We start from the raw sequence: 16,764 nt of genomic DNA on the forward strand, positions 1-16,764 counted from the left end.
CCCCACCCTGATACACACACAGTCCCCACCCGGAAACACACACAGTCCCCACCCTGATACACATAACACCCCCCGCCACCCACCCTGACACACACAACATAGTCCCCACCCAGTGTGCTGGGATTGCTGGGGTATCGGTGTGCTGGGATTGCTGGGATGTCGGTGTCCTGTGATTGCTGGGGTAACGGTGTGCTGGGATTGCTGGGGTATCGGTGTGCTGGGGTATCGGTGTGCTGGGATTGCTGGGATGTCGGTGTCCTGTGATTGCTGGGGTAACGGTGTGCTGGGATTGCTGGGGTATCGATGTACTGGGATTGCTGGGGTAACGGTGTGCTGGGATTGCTGGGGTAATGGTGTGCTGGGATTGCTGGGGTATCAGTGTGCTGGGATTGCTGGGGTATCGGTGTGCTGGGATTGCTGGGGTAATGGTGTGCTGGGATTGCTGGGGTATCGGTGTGCTGGGATTGCTGGGGTATCGGTGTGCTAAGATTGCTGGGGTATGGGTGTGCTGGGATTGCTGGGGTATCGGTGTGCTGGGATGTCGGTGTGCTGGGATTGCTGGGGTATTGGTGTGCTGGGATTGCTGGGATGTCGGTGTGCTGGGGTATGGGTGTGCTGGAATTGCTGGGGTAACGGTGTGCTGGGATTGCTGGGATGTCGGTGTGCTGGGATTGCTGGGGTAACGGTGTGCTGGGATTGCTGGGGTATCGGTGTGCTGGGATTGCTGGGGTATCGGTGTGCTGGGATTGCTGGGGTATCGGTGTGCTGGGATTGCTGTGGTATTGGTGTGCTGGGATGTGGGTGTGCTGGGATTGCTGGGGTATCGGTGTACTGGGATGTGGGTGTGCTGGGATTGCTGGGGTATCGGTGTGCTGGGGTATCGGTGTGCTGGAATTGCTGGGGTAACGGTGTGCTGGGATTGCTGGGGTAACGGTGTGCTGGAATTGCTGGGGTATCGGTGTGCTGGGATTGCTGGGGTATGAGTGTGCTGGGATTGTTGGGGTATCAGTGTGCTGGGGTATCAGTGTGCTGGGATTGCTGGGGTATGGGTGTGCTGGGATTGCTGGGGTATCGGTGTGCTGGGGTATCGGTGTGCTGGGATTGCTGGGGTATCGGTGTGCTGGGGTATCGGTGTGCTGGGATTGCTGGGGTATGGGTGTGCTGGGATTGCTGGGGTATCGGTGTGCTGGGATATCGGTGTGCTGGGATTGCTGGGGTATGGGTGTGCTGGGATTGCTGGGGTATCGGTGTGCTGGGATATCGGTGTGCTGGGATTGCTGGGGTATGGGTGTGCTGGGATTGCTGGGGTATCGGTGTGCTGGGATTGCTGGGGTATCGGTGTGCTGGGATTGCTGGGGTATGGGTGTGCTGGGATTGCTGGGGTATCGGTGTGCTGGGATTGCTGGGGTATCGGTGTGCTGGGATTGCTGGGGTATGGGTGTGCTGGGATTGCTGGGGTATCGGTGTGCTGGGATTGCTGGGGTATGGGTGTGCTGGGATTGCTGGGGTATGGGTGTGCTGGGATTGCTGGGGTATGGGTGTGCTGGGATTGCTGGGGTATCGGTGTGCTGGGATTGCTGGGGTAACGGTGTGCTGGGATTGCTGGGGTAACGGTGTGCTGGGGTATGGGTGTGCTGGGATTGCTGGGGTAACGGTGTGCTGGGGTAACGGTGTGCTGGGATTGCTGGTGTATCGGTGTGCTGGGATTGCTGGGGTATCGGTGTGCTGGGATTGCTGGGGTAACGGTGTGCTGGGGTATGGGTGTGCTGGGATTGCTGGTGTATCGGTGTGCTGGGATTGCTGGGGTATCGGTGTGCTGGTGTATCGGTGTGCTGGGATTGCTGGGGTAACGGTGTGCTGGGGTAACGGTGTGCTGGTGTATCGGTGTGCTGGGATTGCTGGGGTAATGGTGTATAACAGCTTTCCAGAATAACAGTGTTTGGCACCAACCTGTGGAACTGGTCTGGCCGGTGGTCACAGTGCTGGAATTCGCCACAAGGTTTTTCTGCACTCCCAGCGCTGGAGAGACTGTGAGAGGAACGGCAACGTTGACCATCACAGCACCAAGAACAGAATCAAATAAACACAGTGAGAACACAGAGGTACAATGAAGCCCGTAATTAATAGACTTCATAGAATTTCATAGAATTTACAGTGCAGAAGGAGGCCATTCGGCCCATCGAGTCTGCACCGGCTCCTGGAAAGAGCACCCTATCCAAGGTTAACACCTCCACCCTATTCCCATAACCCAGTAACCCCAGCCAACACTAAGGGCAATTTTGGACACTAAGGGCAATTTATCATGGCCAATCCACCTAACCTGCACATCTTTGGACTGTGGGAGGAAACCGGAGCACCCGGAGGAAACCCACGCAGACACGGGGAGGATGTGCAGACTCCGCACAGACCCAAGTGACCCAAGCCGGAATTGAACCTGGGACCCTGGAGCTGTGAAGCGATTGTGCTATCCACAATGCTACCGTGCTGCCCACTTAATCACCCCTTGACTCAAATACACCTCAAAATGCCAACTCTCACTGGGACACAGTTCCTAAAGGTGCTGATTCTCACTGGGGGACAGTTCCTGAAGGTGCTGACTCTCACTGGGGGACAGTTCCTGAAGGTGCTGACTCTCACTGGGGTACAGTTCCTGAAGGTGCTGACTCTCACTGGGGTACAGTTCCTGAAGGTGCTGACTCTCACTGGGATACAGTCCCTGAAGATGCTGATTCTCACTGGGGGACAGTTCCTGAAGGTGCTGACTCTCACTGGGATAGAGTCCCTGAAGGTGCTGACTCTCACTGGGATAGAGTCCCTGAAGATGCTGACTCTCACTGGGGGACAGTTCCTGAAGGTGCTGACTCTCACTAGGGGATAGTTCCTGAAGGTGCTGACTCTCACTGGGGTACAGTTCCTGAAGGTGCTGAATCTCACTGGGGTACAGTTCCTGAAGGTGCTGACTCTCACTGGAAGAAGTCTTACAACACCAGGTTAAAGTCCAACAGGTTTGTTTCAAACACGAGCTTTCGGAGCACGGCTCCTTCTTCAGGTGAATGGAAAGGCTTGTTCCAGAAATGTTTATATAGACACAGTCAGAGATGCCCCGGAATGCGAGCACCTGCAGGCAATCAAATCATCAAAGATGCAGAGAGAGAGGTAACTCCAGGTTAAAGGATGTCCCGAAGCGTGGTACATTGGCGAGACCATGCAGACACTGCGACAACGAATAAACGGGCATCGTGCGACTATCAACAGGCAGGACTGTTCCCTTCCAGTTGGGGAACACTTCAGCAGTCAAGGACATTCAGCCTCTGATCTCCGGGTCAGCATTCTACAAGGAGGCCTTCAGGAGACGCGACAACGCAAAATTGCTGAGCAAAAACTTATAGCTAAGTTCCGCACGCATGAATGCGGACTCAACCGGGATCTGGGATTCATGTCGCATTACATTCGGCCCCCACCAACAAGCCTGGACTTGCAGAGGCCTACCGACTGAACTGGCTTGGGACAATTCACACCTCTTTAACCTGGAGTTACCTCTCTCTCTGCATCTTTGATGATTTGATTGCCTGCAGGTGCTCGCATTCCGGGGCATCTCTGACTGTGTCTATATAAACATTTCTGGAACAAGCCTTTCCATTCACCTGAAGAAGGAGCCGTGCTCCGAAAGCTCGTGTTTGAAACAAACCTGTTGGACTTTAACCTGGTGTTGTAAGACTTCTTACTGTGCTCACCCCAGTCCAACGCCGGCATCTCCACATCATGACTCTCACTGGGACACAGTTCCTGAAGGTGCTGACTCTCACTGGGACACAGTTCCTGAAGGTGCTGACTCTCACTGGGACACAGTTCCTGAAGGTGCTGACTCTCACTGGGACACAGTTCCTGTAGGTGCTGACTCTCACTGGGACACAGTCCCTGAAGGTGCTGACTCTCACTGGGACACAGTTCCTGAAGGTGCTGACTCTCACTGGGACACAGTTCCTGAAGGTGCTGACTCTCACTGGGACACAGTTCCTGAAGGTGCTGACTCTCACTGGGACACAGTTCCTGAAGGTGCTGACTCTCACTGGGACACAGTTCCTGAAGGTGCTGACTCTCACTGGGGTACAGTTCCTGAAGGTGCTGACTCTCACTGGGGGACAGTTCCTGAAGGTGCTGACTCTCACTGGGGTACAGTTCCTGAAGGTGCTGACTCTCACTGGGGGACAGTTCCTGAAGGTGCTGACTCTCACTGGGACACAGTTCCTGAAGGTGCTGACTCTCACTGGGACACAGTTCCTGAAGGTGCTGACTTTCACTGGGGCACAGTTCCTGAAGGTGCTGACTCTCACTGGGACACAGTTCCTGAAGGTGCTGACTCTCACTGGGGGACAGTTCCTGAAGGTGCTGACTCTCACTGGGGTACAGTTCCTGAAGGTGCTGACTCTCACTGGGGGGCAGTTCCTGAAGGTGCTGACTCTCACTGGGGTACAGTTCCTGAAGGTGCTGACTTTCACTGGGGGACAGTTCCTGAAGGTGCTGACTCTCACTGGGACACAGTTCCTGAAGGTGCTGACTTTCACTGGGGCACAGTTCCTGAAGGTGCTGACTCTCACTGGGGGGCAGTTCCTGAAGGTGCTGACTCTCACTGGGGGGCAGTTCCTGAAGGTGCTGTCTATTCCTGCAAAATCTGTTACAAAGGATGTGTTGAATGGATACTGACAATAATTGTGTGATTGGGCATCATTAACATGGATTTATTAATGGAAAAATCCATGTTTGATGGTTGATCCTGTTGGAGTGATTCGAGAAGTTTAACAGAATTGACAATGGGCAGTTACTGGATGTACTGTACTTGAGTTTTCAGAAGGCTTTCATAAAGTTTAACAGGAGGATGGTGGGGAAAATTAAAGCACATAGAATAGGAGGCACTATATTGGCATTGGTTGAGGTATGATTCACAGGCAGAAAACAAAGTCGGAATAAACGGGTCAGACCCACGTTGGCGGGCTGTGAGGATTGGGGCACATCAAGGATTGTGCTTCCAGGGGATTTGAGGAAAAACCTTTCACCCAGAGGGTGGTGCGAGTCTGGAACTCGCTGCTTGAAAGGGTGGTGGAGGCAGAGACCCTCATAACATTGACAAAGTATTTAGATGTGTGCCTGCGATCCCAGGGCAGACACGGCTATGGGCCACGGACTGGGAAATGGGATTAAAATAGTTAGGTGGTTGTTTTTGATTGGCACAGACTTGAAGGGCTGAAGGGCCTTTTCTGTGCTGTAGACTTCTGACTCTGAGATGTGCAGAGTATTTCTTAAATGGTGAGATTAGAAACTGTGAAGTACGAAGGACCTTATTGAAATCTTCAAAATACGAAGGAATAGACAGGGTAGATGCAGGTGAGAGCCGAGATTCTCCAAAATCCCAGCTAAGTGTTGACGCCGACGTAAACACCAGAGTGTTTCACGCTGATGTCAATGGGCCTCTTGGACCAGCGATTTAGTGGCCCTCAGGGGGCCAGCACGGCACCAGAGTGCTCCACGCAGTTCCGGCGCCGATACGCAGCCCTACACTGCCGGCGCGGGTCCACGTGTGAGCGTGGCGGCCGTTTCCTCGCCAGTGCATGCACGTGGTGGCCGTTTCCTCGCCAGTGCATGCACGTGGCGGCCGTTTCCTCGCCAGTGCATGCACATGGCGGCCGTTTCCTCGCCAGAGCATGCACGTGGCGGCCGTTTCCTCGCCAGCGCATGCACGTGGCGGCCGTTTCCTCGCCAGTGGCCATTTCCGCACCGGGGCCGCACAACATGGCGCAGTGATACAGCGGTCCGTGCGGAAGAAGGTAGGCCCCTTTTGGATCATGCGCGCCCACCGATCGGTAGCCCGCCAGGTGGAACCAGGTTGGAACCACACCGGTGGAACTCGGTCAGATGATCCCGGAGAATCGCCGCGGGGGCCTCTTTCAATGGCCCCCGACCGGCGCCGTGTCGACTGCGTGTGCGCGACTGGCAGCGATTCTCCGGTCGGCCCAGCCATCGGAGCGGCGTGGTGGGAATTTCCGGTGTCACCGGCGATTCTCCGACCTGGCGCAGGCTCGTAGAATCCTGGCAAAGATGTTTCCCCTGGTTGGGGAGTCTAGAACCAGGGGGCACAATTTCTAAATAAGGAGGAAGCTACTGAAGACCGAGATGAGGAGATGTTTCTTTACACAGAGGGTTGTGAATTTTCTGAATTCCTATCCCAGAGTGCTGTGGAAACTCAGTCATTGAGTATGTTTAAGGTAGAGATTGTTACATTTCTGATTAACAATGATGTAAAGGATTATGGGATAGTAGGAGCATTACTCTGGGTCTCTGGTTTACTAGTCCAGTGATAATGCCACGACCACACCGCCTCCTCAGTTACCCCAATTCCCTGTTACTCCATTTTGCTGCTATTCCCTAATCCTGTAAAGATCACACTGACATGAAAAGAGTTGCTGCTGTTGGCGTGAGGAGTGCTGTTGTGATAATTGGTCCATTACTCACCTGAGTTAGAGTTGGTCTGGGTCAGAGTATTGCTGGTGACTAAGCCAGATGTAGTTGTGAGATTATTCTGAACTCCTTGAACTATCAACGAGAAAGAACGTTAAAAAAGGGTTAGAGCAGAGTAGGAATGGGATTGCCAATTACAGAGTAGGAATGGGATTGCCAATTACAGAGTAGGAATGGGATTGCCAATTACAGAGTAGGAATGGGATTGCCAATTACAGAGTAGGAATGGGATTGCCAATTACAGAGTAGGAATGGGATTGCCACATTGGCCTTGCACCATTGTTCCTGATTCCGTGATTGTCCAGTTTCTAGTGCGAGGCCAATCCCAATGCGCCAAGTGACACAAACAACCAGGAGTTGAACCTTATCAGGGTTGAAGTGACCTTTCAGCTCTGACATTCTGACCTCACGATGATTAGAGATTCCCACATGAGGCCACAGAACAGGAGCAATCCCAGGGGCTCCCAACAGCAATGCGCAACCTTCCCACTAGGGGTCTGATATCAGCTCCACCACTTGTCAGGCCCAGGGTAGGGTCAAGGGTCAGGCTTAATAACAACCAGCATTTATGTAGTCAAATATCCTGAGGCACTTCACAAGAGTCAGGATCTGAGACAGTCACAAAGGAAATATTAGGATAGGTCACCAAAGGTTTGGTCAAGCAGATACATTTTAAGAAGCGTCGTTAGGGAGGGTAGAGAGGTGGGGAAGCAGAGTTTAGGGACGTAATTCCAGAACTTTCCCAGGCAACCGGAGGCAGAACCTATTGTGGAATGTTTAAGAGGCCAGAATTTGACAAGTGCAGATATCTCATGGGGTTGTGGCGCTGGAGGAGATTAAAATGGACAGATGGGTAAGGCCATGGAGAGATTGAAACACAAGGGTCAGAATTTTAAAAATGGAAGATTGTCAAACAAGGAGTCTATGGAAGTCAGCGAGCACAGGAAGCAATAGATGAACCGGACTTGGGCAAGTTAGATTATGGGCTAAAGCTGATAGAGGGTGGAAGTTGGGAAGAGGGTGGAAGTTGGGAAGAGAGGATTAGAGTAGTGAAGTGTAGAAATAAACAAATGAGTGGGTGAGGGTTTCAGCAACAGATAAACAGAGCCAGGGGTGGAAACAGCAAATGTTACCGAGGTGGAAATAGGCGTTCTTAGATTGCGGAGTGGACATGTTACCAGGAGCTCAGCTCAGGGACTCCGGTGGGAGGGTGGTGGAGCTGGGGAATGGTGTTTGAGGTGTGGAGACAATGGATTCCGTCTTCCCAATGTCTCTGCTCATTCTGCGGGGAATTCCAGAGAAATCTTGGTGGTTGAAGATTCGTGGTTGAGGCAGGGACTCAGAATATTGAAGATGAGATGAATGGGGAGATTAAATAAAAGGAGACCAGGAGATTTGGGAATGAGACATTTCCAATGGCCTCTTTCCATGATGTAAATTGTATATATTTCAGTGGGGAGGTCATTCAGTCTCTCGAACCTGGTCTGCCATTCAATTAACTCCCTTTACCCAACTTAATTCCATATCACTTAACACTCTACCCAAAAAATTTTTATCAGTTCAATTTTAAAACTTTCAACCCCCGTCTATTCGCTCTATTAAATCCTATAATCATCTCTTTTTTTGTATAAATTTAGAGTATCCAATGATTATTTTTTTTTTTTTTTAATAAACAATTTTATTGAGGTAGTTTTTGGCTTTATAAACAGTTACAGACATCATCAGAAAGGAAGCAAAAAAGGCAAAAATGTGCAAACATCCACGTTCTTTCAATACTTCCACCGTAACATATTGCACAAGCCCGCTCCCCTCCCATCGGTACTACCCGCCATATTTTCCCTCCTACTCTACTCTAACCCCCCCCCCCCCCCCCCCCCCCTGCTGACGCTCACTCTCCCGCAAAGAAGTCAATAAATGGTTGCCACCTCCGGGTGAACCCCTGCACAGAACCCCTCAAGGCGAACTTGATTTTTTCCATCCCCAGGAAACTCGACATGTCCGCTAGCCACCACTCCGTCTTCGGGGGCTTTGAGTCCCTCCACGCCAATAGTATTCGTCGCCGGGCTATCAGGGAAGCAAAGGCCAGCACATCGGCCTCTTTCTCCCCCTGGACGCCCGGGTCTTCCGAAACCCCAAAAATTGCCACCCCTGGGCTCATCACCACCCTTGTTTTTAGCACCTGGGACATGACCCCCGCAAATCCCTCCCAGTACCCCCTCAGCTCAGGGCATGCCCAAAACATGTGAACATGGTTCGCTGGTCCTCCCGCACACCTAGCGCATTTGTCCTCTATCCCGAAAAATTTGCTCATCCGAGCCACCGTCATATGGGCCCGGTGAACGACCTTAAATTGGATCAGCCCGAGCCTAGCACATGTCGCGGTCGAGTTTACCCTACTCAGGGCCTCTGCCCACAGCCCATCCTCCATTTCCCCGCCTAGCTCCTCCTCCCATTTAAGTTTCAGTTCCTCTGTCTGGGACCCTTCCTCCCTCATGAGCACCTTATAAATACCCGAGACTCTACCCTCCCCTTCATCCCTCCCAGAGACTATTCTGTCTAGGATCCCCATTGGCGGGAGGCGCGGGAAAGATGGGACCTGTCTACGAACAAAGTCCCGCAACTGTAGGTATCTAAAATCATTTCCCCTTACCACCCCAAATTTCTCCTCCAAGCTCCTCAAACTCGCGAAGCTCCCTTCCAGGAACATATCACCCACCCTTCCCGCCCCTGCTCGCCGCCATACTCGGAACCCCCCATCCATACTGCCGGGGGCAAACCGATGGTTGTCGCAGATTGGCGCCCAGACAGACGCCCCCATCTCCCCCACATGCCTCCTCCACTGGCCCCATATCCGCAGGGTCGCCACCACTACCGGGCTGGTGGTGTACTTGGCCGGCGGCAGCGGTAGAGGAGCCGTGACCAGGGCTTCCAAACTGGAGCCCCTGCACGAAGCCGCCTCCACCCGCTCCCAAATAGACCCCGTACCCACCATCCACTTCCTTATCATAGCGATGTTGGCCGCCCAGTAATAATTGACCAGACTCGGCAAAGCCAGCCCTCCCTCGCTGCGGTTCCTCTCCAACATCGCCATCTTTACCCGCGGAGACTTTCCCGCCCAGACAAAGCTCATGATCAGCCCGTTAACTCTTTTGAAGAAGGACTGTGGGATAAAGATCGGGAGGCACTGAAAAATAAACAAAAATCGAGGGAGGATTGTCATCTTTACAGTCTGCACCCTCCCTGCCAGCGACAGCGGGAGTGCATCCCATCTCCGAAACTCTCCCTTCATTTGCTCCACCACCCTGGCCAAATTTAACTTATGCAGCCTGCCCCAGTCTCGTGCCACCTGGATTCCCAAATACCGGAAATTTTCCTCAACCAGCCTAAACGGTAGCCCTCTCAATCTATTCTCCTGGCCCCTTGCCTGGACCACAAACATTTCACTCTTGACCGTATTTAATTTGTATCCTGAGAACTGGCCGAACTCCCTCAGCATTCCCAGTATAGTTCCCATCCCGGCCACTGGGTCCGACACGTACAGGAGCAGGTCGTCTGCATAAAGCGAAACCCTGTGTTCAACCCCGCCCCTCACCATCCCCTTCCAACCCTCTGCGGCTCTCAGCGCCATCGCCAGCGGCTCTATGGCCAGCGCAAACAGCAGCGGGGAGAGCGGGCAGCCCTGCCTGGTCCCTCGGTACAACCTAAAGTACTCCGACACTTCTCTGTTAGTCCTGACGCTGGCCCTCGGGGCCTGATATAATAATTTGATCCAATCCACCAATCCCTCCCCGAACCCAAACCGTCCGAGCACCTCCCATAGATAGTCCCACTCTACCCGATCAAAGGCCTTCTCGGCGTCCATTGCCACCACTACCTCCACATCTCTACCCGCCGGGGGCATCATTATCACGTTGAGCAATCTCCTCAGATTGGCCGCCAGCTGCCGACCTTTAACGAACCCAGTTTGATCCTCCCCAATCACCTCCGGTACACAGTCCTCCATTCTCCCCGCCAGTACCTTTGCCAGGAGCTTGGCGTCTACATTAATCAGGGAGATTGGCCTGTAGGACCCGCACACCTCCGGGTCTTTACCCCGCTTCAATATCAGAGATATGGTGGCTTGTGACATTGTCGGCGGCAGGGTCCCTCTGTCCCTTGCCTCATTGAAAACCCTCGCCAAGACCGGGCCCACCAGCTCAGAGAACTTCCTATAAAACTCTACTGGGTATCCATCCGGCCCCGGGGACTTCCCCGATTGCATGGCCTTTAGGCCCCCCAATACCTCCTCTACTCTAATCGGGGCGCCCAGCTCTTCCACTTGCCCCCCCCCAACTGTTGGGAATGTTAACCCGTCCAGAAACCTTTTCATCCCCTCCGGTTCTTCCGGCGGCTCCGAAGTATACAGCTTACGATAGAAGTCCCGGAATACCCTATTCAATTCTGCCGGATCCTCCACTTTGCGCCCCCCCTCGTCCCTCACTCTACCTATTTCCCTGGCCGCCTCCCTCCTCCTGAGTTGCTGCGCTAACAGCCTGCTAGCCTTTTCCCCATACTCGTACACCACTCCCCTCGCCTTCCTAAGCTGTTCCACGGCCCTGCTCGTGGATAGTGCCCCCAGTTCCGCCTGTAGCCTCCGCCTTTCCCTGAGTAAAACCTCCCCCGGGGACTCCACGTGCTCTTCATCTATCCGGCCCATTTCCCTGACCAATCTATCCATCTCTGCCCGGTCTGCCTTGGCTTTGTGGGCCCCAATTGAAATCAGCTCCCCCCGAACTACTGCCTTTAGCGCCTCCCACACGGTCGCCGCTGAGACCTCCCCAGTGTCATTCACCTGCAGGTAATTTTTTATACATTTCCGAAGCCTCTCGCAGATCCCCTCCTCCGACAGCAGTCCCACATCTAGCCTCCATTGCGGGCGTTGATACCTCGCTCCCCCGAACTGCAGGTCCACCCAATGCGGGGCATGGTCTGAAATGGTAATTGCTGAGTATTCCGTGTTCTTTACCTCCCCCATACAGTCCCTGCTTATTACAAAGAAATCTATCCTGGAATATACTTTATGGACGTGCGAGTAAAACGAGTAGCCCCTTCCTGTTGGCTGTCCCTCTCTCCAGGGGTCCACTGCCCCCATTTGCCCCATAAACCCTTTCAGCTCCCTTGCCATTGCTGAGAGTCTACCCGTTCTGGGACCCGACCGATCCAAAGTCGGGTCAAGGACCATGTTAAAGTCCCCTCCCATTATTAGCTTGCGAGAATCCAAGTCCGGGATCTTCCCCAGCACTCTTTTAATAAAGTCCACGTCATCCCAGTTCGGGGCATATATATTCACCAGCACCACTCTTCTCCCCTCCAGTCTGCCCCGTACCATCAGGTATCTGCCCCCCCTGTCTGCCGATATGCCCTCTGCCTCAAATTGCACGCGCTTGTTGATCATGATTGCCACCCCTCTGGACTTCGAGTCCAAGTCCGAGTGGAAGATCTGGCTAATCCAGCCCTTCCTTAGCCTGGTCTGGTCTGACACTTTCAGATGTGTCTCCTGCAACATAATTACGTCCGCCCTCAGGGCCCGCAAGTGCGCGAACACCCGCGCCCTCTTAACCGGCCCATTCAGTCCCTTGACGTTCCAGGTGATCAGCCTGGTCGGGGGGCACATCCCACCCCCCCCACCCCGCCGGTCAGCCATAGCCTTTCTCGGGCCGGCCCCTGACCCGTGCGTCGCGCCCTTCCTGGCCCGCCCTATAGCTGCCTCCACCCTCGACCTCCTTTCCAGTGCCTATTTCAAGTCCCTCTCCCGTCAGCAGAACAACCCCCCCCTCCCCTAACCCCATCCCCCGATACCCCCACCCCCGCCATCTACTGGCTGTTACTTCCCCCCCCATCTGACTTCCTTGACTAGCCAATCTGCTCGCCCGGTGACTCAACACTCCGGCGCCTTCCTGTCCCATTCCCCTTGTTTCCCCGCCCTCCTCCCCACCCACTGGGGCAAGCCGGCTCCAGTGTCTTCCACGAGCTGCACAAAAAGCCCAAACAGGAAAAAATAAATAAATAAAAATAAAAAAAAAAAAAATTAAAAAAAAAAAAACCCCATAAAAAGGGAAAAAAACCACAGAAAAACGAGAAAAAGCACATAAATGTCCATGAACAAAGGAAAGAGTCTCAAATGTTCCGCTTGGCCCCTTTGGCCCAGCAAACCGTTGAGCAGCGGTCCAGGCACATTCGGCGTTCCTTCCCACAGAAATCCTCGGGCCCTAACTCGCGTCCTTGGGGCCTCCTTTCGGGACCAGCCCCAGGTCCCTCACAAAATCCATCGCTTCTTCGGGCTCGGAGAAGTAGTGGTGTTGACCCTGGTGCGTGACCCATAACCGGGCTGGGAACAGCAGACCAAACTTCACGTGCTTCTTGAACAGCACCTCCTTGACATTCTTGAAGGCTGCTCGCCGCCGAGCCACCTCCTGGCTTAGATCCTGATAAATGCGGAGAACACTGTTGTTCCACGTGCTGCTCCTGACGCTCTTTGCCCACTGCAGCACCCGCTCCTTGTCCACGAACCTGTGGAACCTAATCACCATCGGGCGGGGGGGTCCGCCCGGCCGCCCCTGCCTTGCCTGCACTCTGTGTGCCCCCTCCAGCTCCAACGGTCGTGGAAAGGCTTCGGCTCCCATCAGCTGCTTCAGCAGGTCTGCTACAAACGCTGCAGCATCAGCTCCCTCCGCCCCCTCCGGGAGGCCGACCATCCTCAGATTGTTCCTGCGGATTCTATTCTCCAGCTCCTCCACTCTGTCCAGCAGTCTTCTCTGCCGCTCTTTCAGGCCGTCCACTTCTACCGCTGCAACCGTTTGCGCATCCGCCTGCTCCTCCACCGCCTCTCCCAGCTCCTTAACTTTCACATCCTGGGCGTCCATCCTCTGGTTCAGCTGATCCACCGCTTTCTGGATTGGGTCCAAGCTGTCCCGCTTCAGCGCTTCAAAACTGGACTTCATTACCTGGAGCATGTTATCCAGCGCCAACTGGATTGCTGAGTCCGGGGTCCGTGTGTCCGCCATCTTAGGTCCCAGGTATTTTTCTTCAGGTCCTTGTCTCTGTCCCTTTTTCTCCTTCTTCTTCTGCCTTCTGGAATCCCGCTGTTCCATATGCCGCAGCCCGCTCCTCAGCGCCTTCGCTGCCGCTTTCCTTTGCCCAGCACCTTAAATTTTTACCCCCTCCTGGGCATCTGAAGTGGGTCCAAGCTGTCCCTCCTCAGCAACTCCAAACTTTTTTTTCCCTTTGTCCTGGAGGAAGGAAGGTCCGTGGGTCCGCCATCTTACCCTGCAGGTCAGCTTCCTCCTTGCCTCCGTCTCTCTCTCTTTCTTCCTCACCTGCTGGCCTCCCACACTTTCATTTTCTGCAGCCCGCTCTCCTCTTCTGTTCCCGGCAGCCTTTCTGCCGCCTCCGTGGTCCCGCTATCGCGGGGAAACAGCTGTTCAGTCCCGCCGGAGTGAGAGCCCACCGAATGTGCGGCTCACTCGGACATCGCCGCCACCGGAAGTCTCCAATGATTATTTTTTAAGGGGCAATTTAGTTTGGCCGATCCACCTGCCTTGCGCATCTTTGGGCTGTGGGGGTGAAGCCCACACAGACACGGGGAGAATATGCAAACTCCACACGGACAGTGACCCAGGGCCGGGATTCGAACCTGGGTCCTCAGCGCCGCAGTTCCAGTGCTAACCACTGCGCCACGTGTCGCCCCTGTAATCGTCTCTTTAACACCTCAGTTAAATTGACCGTTAAGTCTTTCATACTCGAGGGTGTAAAAATTGACATTGTTCCTTAACGTGACCCTTTTAGTCTCAATATCATTCTGGTGAATCTTCTTTGAACCATTCTCACTAAGTGCCCATTGCCCTGGGAACCAGCAACAACACACACAATACTGCACACAATACACAATACAGAGTCTGAGCAGAGCTTTCTCAAACTGTATGAAGTTTATTCAAATGTCAGTATATTAGGCTGAAGTATCGAAATTAGCTATCCACAAACTGACCTGTCGGAATTGTCAGTCCCACATTCCCCATCACTGGGCTTGTAGCTCTGTTATTCTGGATTTCATTCACTGAGAAAATAAATGATAAGGTGAGAATCAACGGAGATAGAGTCGGTCCCAAAGAGAGGCCTTTAGAAACACAGCCACTGATACTGGCTTCAGTGACGCGAGGAGGCCGGCGGCAGTGGAACAAGGGTTTATTGAACTAGTCCAATACTCTGGCCAGTAACTCCCTCCCAATCCAGTCCTTGTTGGGATAACCGACAACTCCGGGCCCTGCCAGGGCCGGCTTTTATCTGTAGTCTTTAACGAGCTCCAGCTGGGTGGCTTCTGCCCACCCCCCTATCTGGGAAGCTCGTAATCCACGGGTCCCAATGGGACATTGGGGTAGTTTCCCTGTGGCCCTCGTGGGGGTTCTGACACTTGTTCGTACAGCAACCTGTACACAGGTCAAACCCACTGCAACTCCATCCACACAGTTTCTGTTTAAATACGGAGCAGGTTCCTCTCTGAACCTGGAAAGACACCGGAAGCTGAGAGAGCTCAGGCACATTGAAACTTCGAAATCTCAGACTGGGATGATGTGGTTATCTAATGAGGAAAGGTTGGACATGGACCTGTGTCCATTGGAGTTCAGAAAATCAAAGTTGATCCTTTATTGAAGGAGACCTAGGTGGATGCTGAGAGCATATTGTACTTTGTGGGAGAGAATGGAACTTGGGTCACACGTTTATAATAGTCTCCCTCTCTCATAGGGTCAATACACTTCCTCATAGACCAGTGGAGGCAGGATCACTGAATATTTTCACATGGATCTGACAGATTCTTGATTCCCAAAAAGGGAGGTAAGAAATAAAACTGCAGGTCAGTTAGCTCAATATCTCTTCTAATAACTATTAGAAGCTATTGTTAAAAAACTATAGCAGGGTACTTGGATACGTTCAAAGTAATCAGGTGGAGTCAACATAGTTTTGTGAAAGAAAAACCAATTTATTGGAGTTCTTTGAAGAAGTAACGTGTGCTGTGGATAAAGGGGAACCGGTGGATGTACTTTACTTAGATTCCCAGACGGCATTTTATAAGGTACCACATCAAACGATCTTCGGGAAAATATAAGCCCATGGTGTAGGGGGTAACATTGGCATGGATTGAAGGTTAGCTAATTAACAGGAAACAGTGGGTAGGCATAAATGTGTCATTTTCTGCTTGGCAAGACATAACGAGTGGTGTGTCACAGAGACCAGTGCTGGGTCCTCAACTTTTCACAATTTATGTAAATGACTTGGATAACGGTACTGAAGGTTTGCTTGATAAGCTTACCGATGACACAAAGATAGAGAGAAAATACCGCTATGAAGAGGACATAAAGAAGCCACATAGGGTCATCGATAGGTTCAGTGAGAGGGCTAAGATCTGGCAAGTGGAGTATAATGTGGGAAAGTGGGAAATTGGCCATTTTGGCAGGAAGAATAAAAGAGAAGCTTATTATCTAAATGGTGAGAGATTGCAGAGCTCGGAGATGCAGAGGGATCTGGGTGTCCCGGTGCATGGATCTGGAGCACTGGGAGCAATTTTGATCCCCTTATTTAAGGAAAGATATTTCATTGGAGGAGGTTCAGAGAAGGTTCACCAGGATGATTCCGGTGGAGGGATGGTCTTGTGAGCAAAGGTTAAACAGGCTGAGACTCTAGCCATTGGAATGTAGAAGAAGGAAAGGTGATCTGATTGAAACATTTGGATTGTTCCGGGGCTGATGGGGTAAATGCTGAGAAGATGTTTCCCCTCATAGGAACAGGAGGAGGCCATTCAGCCCTTCGAGCCTCTCCTGCCATTCAATGAGGTCATGGCTGATCTGTGACCTAACTCCATATACCTGCCTTCGGCCCATATCCCTTAGTATCTTTGCTCAACAAAAATCTATCTCACATTTCAAATGAACCGTCTCGGACCAGAGGGCAGAGTCTGAGTGAAGGGGAGCCAGTTTCAGACTCAGATGAGGAGGAATTTCTTCTCTCAGAGGGTTGGGAGTCTTTGGGACTCCCCGTCAGAGAGCTGGGGGGCGGGGGGCAGAGCCCATGTATATATTTAAGGCTGAGACAGATTCCTGATCAGTCAGGGAATCGAGGGTTACGGGGAAAGGGCAGGAACGTGGACGTGAGGAACGTTGGAACAGCCATGATCCTATTGAATGGAGGAGCAGGCTCAAGGGGCCGAATGGCCTCCTTCTG

The 16,764-nt window shown here is 52.7% G+C and overlaps 1 protein-coding gene across 1 annotated transcript in view; it reads right to left on the reverse strand.

The window, feature by feature from the left end:
• LOC119979315 (collagen alpha-1(XVII) chain-like) overlaps window positions 1–16,764 on the reverse strand; it is a 236,466-nt gene that overhangs the window by 151,459 nt on the left and 68,243 nt on the right. The window contains 3 exon segments of the mRNA XM_038821395.1: window positions 1,951–2,028; window positions 6,508–6,588; window positions 14,537–14,605. Of these exon segments, the coding sequence (XP_038677323.1) occupies window positions 1,951–2,028; window positions 6,508–6,588; window positions 14,537–14,605 (228 nt within the window).

This window comes from Scyliorhinus canicula, chromosome 16, assembly GCF_902713615.1.
Source record: "Scyliorhinus canicula chromosome 16, sScyCan1.1, whole genome shotgun sequence".
Taxonomy (NCBI): Eukaryota; Metazoa; Chordata; class Chondrichthyes; order Carcharhiniformes; family Scyliorhinidae; genus Scyliorhinus; species Scyliorhinus canicula.